The 11,863-nt window shown below is 30.6% G+C and overlaps 3 protein-coding genes across 6 annotated transcripts; 2 read left to right on the top strand and 1 right to left on the bottom strand.

Moving 5' to 3' along the window:
• Positions 1-34: 34 nt before the first annotated feature.
• Xxylt (Xyloside xylosyltransferase) lies at positions 35-11,061 on the bottom strand. Its single transcript, XM_069047024.1, has 5 exons — positions 8,972-11,061; positions 8,774-8,915; positions 6,214-8,719; positions 514-645; positions 35-463 (listed from the first exon to the last, which is right to left on the bottom strand). The coding sequence occupies exons 1-3, from the start codon at positions 9,414-9,416 to the stop codon at positions 8,242-8,244; spliced, it is 1,065 nt and encodes a 354-aa protein (XP_068903125.1). The 5' UTR covers positions 9,417-11,061; the 3' UTR covers positions 35-463; positions 514-645; positions 6,214-8,241.
• Positions 893-3,112, top strand: LOC138130517 (aurora kinase B-like). Its single transcript, XM_069047025.1, has 5 exons — positions 893-1,322; positions 1,379-1,570; positions 2,298-2,432; positions 2,489-2,879; positions 2,931-3,112. Exons 1-5 carry the CDS (start codon positions 1,189-1,191, stop codon positions 3,006-3,008), a joined length of 930 nt encoding a protein of 309 aa, XP_068903126.1. The 5' UTR covers positions 893-1,188; the 3' UTR covers positions 3,009-3,112.
• Positions 3,982-7,028, top strand: LOC138130519 (calcyphosin-like protein). Of its 4 annotated transcripts, none has more exons than XM_069047028.1 (4): positions 3,982-4,198; positions 4,812-5,148; positions 6,396-6,605; positions 6,790-7,028. In XM_069047028.1, exons 2-4 carry the CDS (start codon positions 4,813-4,815, stop codon positions 6,889-6,891), a joined length of 648 nt encoding a protein of 215 aa, XP_068903129.1. In that variant the 5' UTR covers positions 3,982-4,198; position 4,812; the 3' UTR covers positions 6,892-7,028. The 4 variants fall into 4 exon arrangements, with proteins under 4 accessions (XP_068903129.1, XP_068903130.1, XP_068903127.1 ...); XM_069047029.1 differs by lacking the exon at positions 3,982-4,198 and adding an exon at positions 4,240-4,258; XM_069047026.1 differs by lacking the exon at positions 3,982-4,198 and adding an exon at positions 4,490-4,642.
• Positions 11,062-11,863: the final 802 nt, after the last annotated feature.

The raw sequence follows: 11,863 nt of genomic DNA, 5'->3' as shown, positions 1-11,863 counted from the left end.
TTCACTTTGGTTTTAAATTTATTTAAATATAATATTTACAAGTAGATATCTTTATTCATATTAATCGTGCTACAGCGGCACTACACATTACCCAAAAATAAAAAGATACATAATTTACCTCATTTGGATAGCAGATGAGACTAGTGAAAGGTGTTAAATTTACCTTATCCCCTAAATAAAACACAGGGGTATACCTATAATACAAAGACAAGATAATCAAGGTTAAAGCACATAATAGCTTAACTCCATAAGCAAAACCTAAATGAACAATAATGTTATTAGTTGGTTTGTTGCCACTTATTTGTTGCAACTCTTGATTGATTGAATTGATTCGCCTTTGAATTTTTGAATATTTTGCAAACTGATCCACCATATTAATTGATAATTGTTCATTCTTGAGGTCATTTTTTTGTTTTAACAATTCTTTTTCAGTTCCAGTTCGTTTATTTAACCATTTTAATATCTACATAAAAAAATGTTATACTTTAGTTACAGAAAACAAATAAGACTTACTGGTTTTTCTATTATTGACGAGTGCACACTCAGAAAACTTAAAAGTGTTGAGAGTAATAATGCTTGTATATTGAACTGACATGGTGAAGGTGTATCTATCATGATGACTTTTCGGCACAAATTCCCACAATTCTATGAATATATATAATTAATTAAGTTAGTACTGTCTAACTTCTCTAACGAAAGCAGCCGGGGATAATTTATAGGCCACCAAAAGTTAGAACTCAAAATAATGAAATCTGACATCTGTCAATTCTGTCATTGCTTCGTTCTCAATTTAGTAACCTTTTTGCCATTTAGTTGAACAACCTGTCTTGTCGGATTGAACCAATCAGGATAGCTTATTCAAATTTAAAAAGGAAATCCGTTTATCCGACTTGTTTTATGTTTTGTTTTTATACGTTTTAGTTTGTGCGTGGTTTGTGCTCTGTGGTTTGTGCGTTTGTGCATTGTCTGGTGGTGTCAATTTTGACAAGTAAATTCAAATTGTGTGAGATTATTTTTATTAGCCGATATGTTTATCAAACATTAAAGTAGTGACTTAGTTTTGTAGTAGGACAAAAGTTTTTAGTTTGGTTAAGTAATTTACGTAAATTTTGCTATTGTGAAAGTTGTTTTTCATTCATCACGGCTTAACGGCTCGTAAAAAAGTAAATATAGGTAGAATCTGACAACATGATGAGCAAAAAAGAATCAGAGGATCTTGCGAAACACTATTTAAAAGATTGCAAAATTCCACCTGAACTTCAAGAGCCAACTTCAGCCTTGGTGAAGAAAATGGTGTCTCATCCATGTTACGCTAATCCTGAGTAGGAATGATCTCGTAATTGATGTACACTATTTTTTCTGTTTGTATTCTTTTTAGGTATAGATGGTCATTAGAAGATTTTGAACTAGGTAAAAGACTAGGGCGAGGTAAATTTGGTCGTGTATATGTTGCTAGAGAAAAAAGAACTGGATTTGTTGTTGCTTTAAAAACTCTTCTTAAGAAGGAGCTTGTCAAGGGGAGGGTTGAAAGACAGATTTTGCGGGAAATAGAAATACAATCGCATTTAAAGTAAGTATCTATGACTATTTTTTGACTTGATTTCTCAAACACAACATTATTTATTGTGTAAATATAAGCTAATAGTCATTATTATTAAATAAATTTTGGAAGGGAATTTTCAATTATGTAATCAATCTGGAATTCCAACAATATGATTACTTGTAAAATATAGTGCCTAATATTTGAAGAAACAGTCTTAAAAAAATCTTGAAAAACTATATTAGATTGGTTATGACATATCTCCAACTTATAAAACCTTAATTACAATTTAAATAATTCTAGGCATCCATGTTAATTAATTTTTCAATTACTTATTTGAAACTCGGCTATCGCCTCGTCCGGAAACAGCAATGATTCGTCCGCAAAAACTGTATTTTCTAACAAAATACAAAAATAACTACATATTATGTTACCTACCCTAATTTCCGTTTATCTCACTCTTACTTACTGCAGTTTAAGACATTTTTCAAAAATACAAGTATGTATCACAAAACAAAATACTACAATTTAAAAAAAACGAAATTTATATTTACATTAAATGTAGTGCAGATTTTTATTGCATATTGGTCTTATTGTATGTAATACTATTCTATTACACCTTATTGACTTATCTAATTGACAAACGGGCAATATCTCAAGAAGTACTGTTTTACATAACTCGTAATTTTGACGTTCATTTTTATGTGATTATAATTATGTAAACTACGTGTAAACTGAAGTATTAATCTATTTTTAGGCATCCTAATATTTTGCAACTTTTATGTTGGTTTCACGACAGTCATCGAATATATTTAGTTGTTGAGTATGCAGGAGAGGGTGAACTATATAAACACCTTAAAGCAAGTTCTGGAGGACGGTTCAATGAACACCTGTAAACTATATGCTTATAATTAATTTACTTGTTATATTACCGCTAAACCGTTGTAGAACCGCTAAATATATCTATCAGGTGGCAGATGCTGTTCATTATTGCCATCAAAATCAAGTCATACATAGGGATATCAAACCGGAAAATTTGTTGTTGACCATAGAAGGAAATGTCAAATTAGCTGATTTTGGATGGTCAGTTCACTCACCATCACTGAAACGTACGACTATGTGTGGAACTATGGATTATTTGCCACCTGAAATGGTTGAAAATAAAGAATATGGAAAGCATGTGGACCACTGGTGCTTAGGTATACTTTGTTATGAATTCTTGGTTGGAAGACCTCCATTTGAAAGTGAAACTCCTGATGAGACATATAAAAAAATTAGAAAAGTGGAATTGCAGTTTCCACAATGTGTTCCAGCAGGCGCGCGAGATTTAATATCAAGTGTAAGTTCTTTGATTGTGAAAAAGCCTTTTAAATAAAGTTTTCTTTTTTAGCTCTTAATTCGTTCCAGTCACAGGAGACTCACATTGCCTGAAATTATGAATCATTCTTGGATTGTAACTAATAAGTAGCGTGCCATTTAAATGCTTATTATTTAATACTGTTTTTGTTGTACTGTTTTTTCAATCAGTATGAATTGTATGTATAAAAGAAATAAAAACTTCTTTCTCAATTATCTGCAACTTCTTTTTTTGTCGTCGTTTTTTTTTTATTTAAAAAACAAAATAAATTAAGTTGTTTCTCGTACAAAACGCAATAATTTTGACATTTAACTGATCTGGAGGACTTGATTTTACGAGAAGCCAGAATTACCCTAGAGACCAACCAAAATCCTTCAACACTGTTGAGATCATGATTTACCTCTACAAGAGGTTTGCAATTCAAGGAAATTATCCTGAGACAGACGAGTATTACTTGTATAATATAGTATAGACAGGTTTGTCAACTAACTTTACGAAAAAATGTGCTATCGGCAAGAGTTCATGTTTCCTTTGATTTTATAATCGTTCAATTAATTGGATGGTCTGTACGAGTCGTGCGCATCCACTTGTGAAAATCATGTTTATTGGTTAGTTCAAAAATCTCAACTTGGGTAAACCCCTTATTTATTTACATTAAACTACGTCGACCAATCACACCGAACCTACGCTGTTGACACCAGACATACTCGTATATTGCTGTCAACAATTCTTGCTATGGATACACGTTAACCTTGCCATTATGAAATATTTTGTATCAATATCGGTTTTATTGATTTTTGGCAGCAAATTTTGAAATTTGTATTTCACAAATTGTCACAACAGTGAAACAAAATTACAATAAAAAATAATTAAGACAATAGGCAAAGTTGTGCAACCAACCGCTGTAAATGATTTAATGGGTGTTTCCGGTCAATCAACTGTATTATCCTCATTTCCATTGTTGTTATTGAAAGAAATTGCTTGGCAACAGCACAATTCAACCCTAACATCGATGATATTAAATGTTTTTTAAACTTGGAGACTGCTTAGTTATTGTCATTGTGTGGAACAATAGATAGGTAGCTTCTAAACGTTATGAATTAGAATTTGTACGTACCGTGAAGAAAGTAGTTTTCAAAATTTTCGAACACCTTTATGCTAGGAATTTAATTTTATCTAGATCGCGGGAATCCAAAAATTAATTTAATTTTAATAAAAAGTGCGAGTTTGGTCGATAATTTTATTCCCAGGTGATATAATTCACACACCCTTAATACTGCTATCTAAATAATTAAAAACAGGTAGGTAGTTCTTGATAAAATTTGTGCGTACACGAACTCGTACAACAAACACGCTCGCAGGTAGGTACATACGAACATTCTTAATTGTTTCTTTAATATCTTGTATCCTCTTATAATTAAAGCAGTGAGTTACTTTTAATTATTTCATTCGGTTTTTACTTTCTTTTAAAATACCAACGTAATACCTACATGCAAATATATTTTTTTATAATAATAAGGATACTTATTTAAACTTTATCATAAATTCCACAACACGGGAATTAATTTTGTGAAAATAGCAAATCTACTGCATGGATGCAAGGGGTTCCATATTTTTTATCTACACCTACACCGTCCTCTGTTGATAAGATAACGTCTAATTTATTACTGGCCATTTCTTGTTGCATACCCTATAACGTTAAACAAAATCTTAATTTACTGAAAAACTGACTACGAAACGCTAGAGTAAGTATGAATCATCTTTTTGTTTATTGTTGGTTTAGTTTCGAGAGTGAGACTGCATTGCCTTGAAATTTTATTAAAGTGAAATTAGTTTAAAGAAAGCTGTCTTGTTGTAAGTGCCGGGTGTAGTTTAATGAATTTCGATTAATTACACTCTTTTTCGTTTTTTCAGTATGTTTCGTCCCCAAAGTGCGACATCTCGTCAAGAATCCGAAATGGCAGCGAAAAGTCTTCGCGAACTGCAAGCCGCTGGTGGAAGCGGAGATCCAATTCATCGTCTGCGTCTCTTGTGTTTATCGAGAGGTGCTAACGGCATTTTGGGTTTAGGAAGGATGTTTAGAAGGATGGACGATGACGGCAACAAACAATTAAATCAAGATGAATTTATTCGAGGATTAAGAGAAACTGGATTGGAAATGACTGACGAAGAGGCTGTTAATCTGTTTCAGAAATTCGACGATGACAACAGTGGAAGTGTTAATATGACGGAATTTTTGGTACACGTCAGGGTATGTTATTTATGTTTTCCCATAAATTAGGTATATGGGTGCAGTATACTTAAATATCTACTGTTTACCTAAAAGATTATTTCCATATCAAAATGAACGGAATAGTTTTTGATTAATGTTTTAATGGAACATGTACACCAAAAAGCAATAATAATTATTACTAATTAAAAGCAATCAATTTTAAAAAATCAATAAGCTGTATATGTTTGTCGAGTTGTTAACAGGGCAGGCTATCAAAGAGTTTCAAATGAACAGTAGGTACGTACCTATTGATTTTTCAAGTACAATAATAATTGTTGTAAATAATATATTTTACGCCGGTCGATATCTAGAAAAATACCATCAACTTTGTGGCAACTTTTCTTCCTAATGTATGTAATGAAATATACGGTATAATATACGTTTTTACTCATGAAAAGAAAATTACATTTCAAAGCTGAATCAATTATAATCATACTTTTGATTTATGAGCGTTTCTAAAAATCCTTCTTCGTTTAATTTATTGCAATCTTTATAACTTTTCAACATCATATTTTTTTAGCGAAGTGCCGTGAGTAATTCACGCGGGGCTATAATTCACGCTTTAGCGGGGCGAAATTCAGCGATCAAGTCAGCGTGGTAAGCACTGTAAGCTGCAAAGGTGCGTTCAAACGAAAAGCGCCGCGCTACGCCGAACCGCACGAAGGTTTTATAAAATAGTACCCCATCTAAAATCTTACATAAAATAAAAATAAAATTTATATTTTATGTAAACACAACTGCACGCGAACACCTGAACAAATTTGGTGTGGCGCGGCGCAGCACACTTGATTTGGGCAACCAATTTATTGAAGAAGAATTTCCAGAAACGTTTAGGATGCTAACATATTTTTTTGCATATTTATGATTTTATTTTTATAAATAACAAAAATATGTATGATTATTAACATTTTATGAATATGAAAAATTCCAAAATAAACTTTGATCCCTCTACGCTTTGAACACATTTTAATACCCTCGAGACTACATCAAAGGTACAATTCAAAAAAAATTGTGACTGTGATAAAAAAAACTATAGGTACCTACCTAGTTATTTGCGAAATGGGCGCCTCTCACTTTTTCCTTCATTAGGGTTGCTTTTGCTTACAATTAATGATTAATTAATGAATCTCATTTAGTATATTACATAATAACCCGCTAAATGTGCGTATAATTTCATAAAACTGCTTATTGCTTAATTAAATTACATTTTACGAATTCATTTTTAGCCTCAATTGTCCGAGTCACGCAAAAAGGTTATTGATGAAGCCTTCAACAAAATGGACAAAACCAAAGATGGCGTAATAACAATAGACGATTTAAAGAACGTGTATAACGTCAAATCTCATCCCAGATATATATCTGGCGAAGAAACAGAAGAAACGATACTGAAAAGGTTCTTGGCAAATTTTGAACAAGATGCCACCAAAGATGGAACCGTAAGTATTCGTGCTATAGTGGAAAATAGTAATTCTATGCAATGCAGTCAATAATATAAAAATTCATTGTAGAAAACGTGTCTTTGACTAAAAGTTGTCAATTCCAGTATATTTAATTATCTTTATAAATTCTAAAACCGTGCTGAAAAATCTCAATATGTTTCCTAACAATTCTTTATTTTAGGTAACCCATGAAGAATTTTTCAATTATTACAGTGCCATTAGTGCCTCGATTGACAACGACTGTTATTTCGATTTGATGATGAGACAAGCCTACAAGCTGTAATTGTAAATTGCATATTTAATGCAATTTTTGAATTTTAATCTTCGAAAAAAAGTTTGCTTAATTAATATTTCAAAGTTTGTCCTATATTCTTACTATAATAATTATATAGACTATAAATAAATGCATATTAAAATTAAGTTTCGTTGTTTTAAAATATTTGTTCCACAAAATATACCTACATTGTATTAAAAACCTTACATTTTTCATTATAATTAATTAATACATAAATTTCTCCGAGTTATTCGTCACAAATCAAAAGACTTTAGAGCAGGTCCTCCAATCCGTATTAATCTATTCACGATGATCACGATTAACAGATGGCTATGACATCCGGTAACATTGTTGGTATTGACTGCAGAACAAATAAAATTATATAAAAAATATATCAAGGCCTTTTTTTAATGCTAAAGGCGTAAGAGTCATTACGCACGGCTAAATGTTGGAGTGATTTATTTTGTGCTTAACAAGAAATATCGATAGGACAACAAGGAATGTTAGCGAAACCCAGATCCAATAAAAAGTAGATAGGTACTTATATTATTACCTAACATATATTCACATTTCAAAACTTGCAAAAAATGCTGAAAATTAGCCGAAAATTTTTTCTAATGTAGAATACACACTCCAAACAAAACATTTATATAGGTATACACAAATAATTCATTTCGATTTCGTTTCACAACCTGTAAAATGCACAATATTAACTTAAAAATAACTACCACATAAAATAGTACCTATCGTATACGAAATTTAAGAATTAATTGTTGCTACTCTTTGCAGTAATAGTTATTTATGTGACGCTCTTAGTAAATTAATCTTTACGGGCGAACTGTAATTAATCCAGTGAGCCTAGTAGGACATTATCAAAAAAAAAATAACGTATTTCATGCGGCAGTTCATGTTGCGTTTTTTTTTTACATTTTATATAAGAGCTGGGCGGATACTACACGGAAATACCTTGAATTTTAGTAAAAAATAGAACATCGAAAAATACATACATACAAGAAAGTAGTACCATAACTCTTAACATTTTCTTCAAAATAAAAATATGTAAAAATGTATTTCAAAATAGCACCGCTTTAACCTTGTTAAAATATTGTATCAAATATTTTTTAAAATTCCACTGTTATATTTGGAAGTATTAAATTTTTGGCAAGATAAAATAAAATTATCTCTAACTACAATAACTAAAAAAATGTTACCTATAATACTGTACAAATTCGGCAAAATATATTAATCAAACAATATATGAAATCTTTTATATTCTTATAAAATAGGAAAAAAATATCTCAAATAATAACATTGATACTCAGTCTTTTACTTACACTAGTTTTTAAATAAACAAATAATTTATCTTGGTATTTTAGTATTGCAATTCCCATGTAAAATAATTGTTGGATGTCTGCATTTAAAATAATAATCAAAAACATCTCTGTAACCATGATCCCTCCACCAAACACAAAGCTGTCTGTTGAAACCACAATTTAATGTTTGAATTAAGTGAGGGTATTCAAAACCAATCAATGTGTAAAAATCTTGATCACCTAAATGCCCTCTAAATTTATATTTAGATGTAAGAGATTGCACTGTTTCATTTTTTATAATAACACTATATTCTTTAGACTGTCTTATTGCACTTAAATTAATCAAAACAACGCCTGAATTGTAACCTTGGAAACCCTTTGGATGTGGCACGATGTTGGAAATATTCTTCAAATGATAATACTCGCCAAATGTAGAATTGTGTTTAACTTTGTATGCTTGAAGGACATGTCGGTAAACAGGAGTCAATTCTGGGGCCAGACCAAAGAGAGCAGTTGGTTTAAATCTATAAACAACTTTTATTTTTAACTGTTATTAACCTTTGCTTAAAACCTCTTACCTATCAAACTCTTCAAAAACTAAATGAATATCTTTCTTCAAATACAAATCACAGTCTAACAAAAGTGCTCTATTTTGCGATTGTGGCGCGATACGATATAGTCCTAATGAAATATAAAATAGAGCATCGCTATAGTAAGTACCTGAAGCCATATAATTTATATTTATTAATGTACAATTGTTAACATGAACTTATTACCCGGTTTTGAACTAAAATGAGGTGTCATAACTTCAACTATATCACTGATTGCTCTTGCACAAACTTCCACATCATATAATTTATAATATATTGGTTTATTGGAATGTGAAACAACATCTGATATTTCATTTATTGCTATATTTTTTGAGCTGTTGTCAACTATGATATGGAACTTTACAGGTATTGTACTGGTATTTAAAATGTTCTCTAATAAATTGTGAAACTTATATTTTAATGGTGATCTCTCTGTTACTTTAGTAAAAATGAGCCAAACATTGTAATCTCTCAACTTCTTAAATGGTAAGAAACTGATGCTATCATTCATTACATTGTCTTGAGTGTTGACATTAAGAAAAATAAAATAGAATACTGTCAGGATACTAAACAAAAGAGAAATGTTTAGTAACAATTTCAGTTTTAAAACTGGGGTTTTGAGGTTATACATGGCTTTTCATTTTTCAAAATTCACCTGTTATGTGACAAATTCCATAAAATTATGTCATTTTAATTACTATTTGGAAATGTTCTTCTGCAAAATTACGAAAAATCAAAAACAAAAGTCCTTTTTGGTTCACGATAACACATAATTTCGTAATCCCACAAAACATTAATGCACAATTTGCCTTTTCAGAAATTGTATTTAATTTATCATCCAGAACGATAGCAACACAACAAAACATAAACAAAACCAAATGTCAGAAATGTCAGAATCGTAAACGGTACACGTCACACGTCAGCTGAACAGCTGATTGCAAGCGGTACGTTTGAAAGAACGAACAAAAAAAAATTATAAAGAAGGGTACAGCAATACGTTTTCGTTCTTCCAGTAATTAAAAAGAAAACTCCGGCAAAAAGATTCGAACCCGGAGCGTCGGGCGTTCGGCCTGTGCCAAGTGCGTGAGAAACGCGTCAAAATTTGCAATTTTTTTTCTCGTAAATTTACGAACGTTCGGGCGTTTCCTTCCAGAACTATTAAAATTGACTGAATAATGACAAAGACTAAAATTATTCAATTAACTACTTGAAAAGTTGATTACCAGACTACCAGACAACATCTTCTATTATTGATTTGTGTAAACAAATCGATATTAATAATTTATAAAGTGTTAACTTAAGATTTTTTCCTGAATTTTCTTGTAGGTATGTACAGTAATTTAATAAGAAATTAAAAAAAAATCAAGTCTGTTTTCTTTTTTGATATTTCACATAAATACTGACGCAAAGAAACTCTTAAAGGTTTCTGTGATGCTAATTTTGCACTTCAAAATAGATTTCAATGGAATGTTATTTCCGACACTAAATAAAATAAATTAAAACCCATAAATAAAAGGAAATACGGATTGTAACGCTATTTTAAAATTGGTTTTTTCTAATTTCCTTCTTCCTTCAAATAGTCACTGCACATTTTTTTTTAAGTTCCCAAATGAAAGAGTACTTACCAAATGGGTAATTACATGCTGTCACCTGTCATTAATGCAAAATAATATGATTTGATAAAAAAAATCTGTATTTATTAAAGCATTTTCAATTAAGCCAGGAATAGCATTCAGTACATATTTTTGGATTTCAATTTAAAATAGTGTAAACGTCTTGTAAATTGTTCTTTTACTGTTGTTGTAAATTCTAGATGTACACTACTGCACACTTCATATTCACAGTGCATGGGAAAAATTATACACATACATTTAAAATGTACATTCCGTGGTTCTATTTTTAAAGTAAGAATAAGAAAAATGTTTTTAAACAGTTATTTATTGTATTAGTGCGGAATGTGGCACATCAGTAACGAAAGAAAAAGTTTAGCCACGATGCCCCAGGTCGAGTGCCTAATTTTTTCGAACGACTAATATGCATTTCACACAAGTGCCATTCAGCATTTTTTTGAACACCTCTCTTACAAAAAACCTTGGATTAGTTGTTATGGGAAATTGTGTTTGTTATTTATTGTTTTGTGCAACAAGTGAACGAATCTATATCTAATAATTATTTCACCGTGACTTTCTATCTGTTTTCTCACTAGTGAGTAATGATGGACATGATTTTTATTTGAATAATATTCTTATAACGAGTAGCTGTTGGATAAAATCTGTTATTAATTCATAGTTTAACTTCATAGAATTTTTCTTTGATGGATCTAGTTTGTCGTGCACTTACAATATAAAAACAAATTAGAATGAAAAATTTAACAATAAAAAATTAAAAGCTTGCAAGGTCACAAAGGCACCTTCACCACATATTCACGTATAATTTTCAAGACAGGATTAACCACCTTTAATTACAGACATATCAAAACAATACCCAGAAGCGATTGGTTATTCCAAGATCACAGTATGTACACAAAAAATACTTGTACCGATTGCAGTGGTATTAAATGTATATAAAATTATTAAGTAATTGATCACTGACAACTAAAAATGAAAAGGAAAGTGCATTTTTAATTTTAAAAAACCAAAGGGTAGACAATCTATTTTGTGAGACATTTCGAAAATAACGTTTGTATTTGTTATATTGCCTGTCATACTTATAATCAATGCATTTCTTTATTCACATACAGGGTGTAATATTAAAAATGGATCTCATCATAGTGACTTTATTTCTCACGTGAATTTAAAAAGCGACACAGGAAATGAGGAAACAGTAGGGTTCTAAAAATGCTATAAACAGAGGTAGTAATTTATACTTTCTACCATGAATCCAGTTTGAGTACTGTAAATTAATTATTTGTGTTGCGATAACAAGCCCTCTAAGAATTAATTTGCTAAATGTTTGAATTGTTTCTTGAAAATGTTCTTATTAAGGAGTACACTTCTTTTTAAGAGAGAGATTTAATTCGTAGATTGGTTTAAGGTTATAAATATTATAGGTTAAAGAAAATTAAAAGTTCTTACAAAA

Source organism: Tenebrio molitor, chromosome 5 (assembly GCF_963966145.1).
Source record: "Tenebrio molitor chromosome 5, icTenMoli1.1, whole genome shotgun sequence".
In the NCBI taxonomy this organism is placed as follows: domain Eukaryota; kingdom Metazoa; phylum Arthropoda; class Insecta; order Coleoptera; family Tenebrionidae; genus Tenebrio; species Tenebrio molitor.
Note: the sequence above shows the minus strand (reverse complement) of the source record. Positions and strands in the feature narration are given on the sequence as shown.

Excerpts from the sequence above, each read along its gene's own strand:
- Xxylt (XM_069047024.1), bottom strand. The coding sequence starts at position 9,416 with ATGTATAACCTCAAAACCCCAGTTTTAAAACTGAAATTGTTACTAAAC. Across the intron at positions 8,916-8,971 it reads TCATTTTAGTTCAAAACCGG|GTACTTACTATAGCGATGCT; the intron begins GTAATAAGTTCA and ends ATATGGCTTCAG. Across the intron at positions 8,720-8,773 it reads GTTTTTGAAGAGTTTGATAG|ATTTAAACCAACTGCTCTCT; the intron begins GTAAGAGGTTTT and ends AGTTGTTTATAG.
- LOC138130519 (XM_069047028.1), top strand. The coding sequence starts at position 4,813 with ATGTTTCGTCCCCAAAGTGCGACATCTCGTCAAGAATCCGAAATGGCA. Across the intron at positions 5,149-6,395 it reads AATTTTTGGTACACGTCAGG|CCTCAATTGTCCGAGTCACG; the intron begins GTATGTTATTTA and ends ATTCATTTTTAG. Across the intron at positions 6,606-6,789 it reads ATGCCACCAAAGATGGAACC|GTAACCCATGAAGAATTTTT; the intron begins GTAAGTATTCGT and ends TCTTTATTTTAG.
- LOC138130517 (XM_069047025.1), top strand. The coding sequence starts at position 1,189 with ATGATGAGCAAAAAAGAATCAGAGGATCTTGCGAAACACTATTTAAAA. Across the intron at positions 2,433-2,488 it reads GGACGGTTCAATGAACACCT|AACCGCTAAATATATCTATC; the intron begins GTAAACTATATG and ends AAACCGTTGTAG. Across the intron at positions 2,880-2,930 it reads CGCGAGATTTAATATCAAGT|CTCTTAATTCGTTCCAGTCA; the intron begins GTAAGTTCTTTG and ends TTTCTTTTTTAG.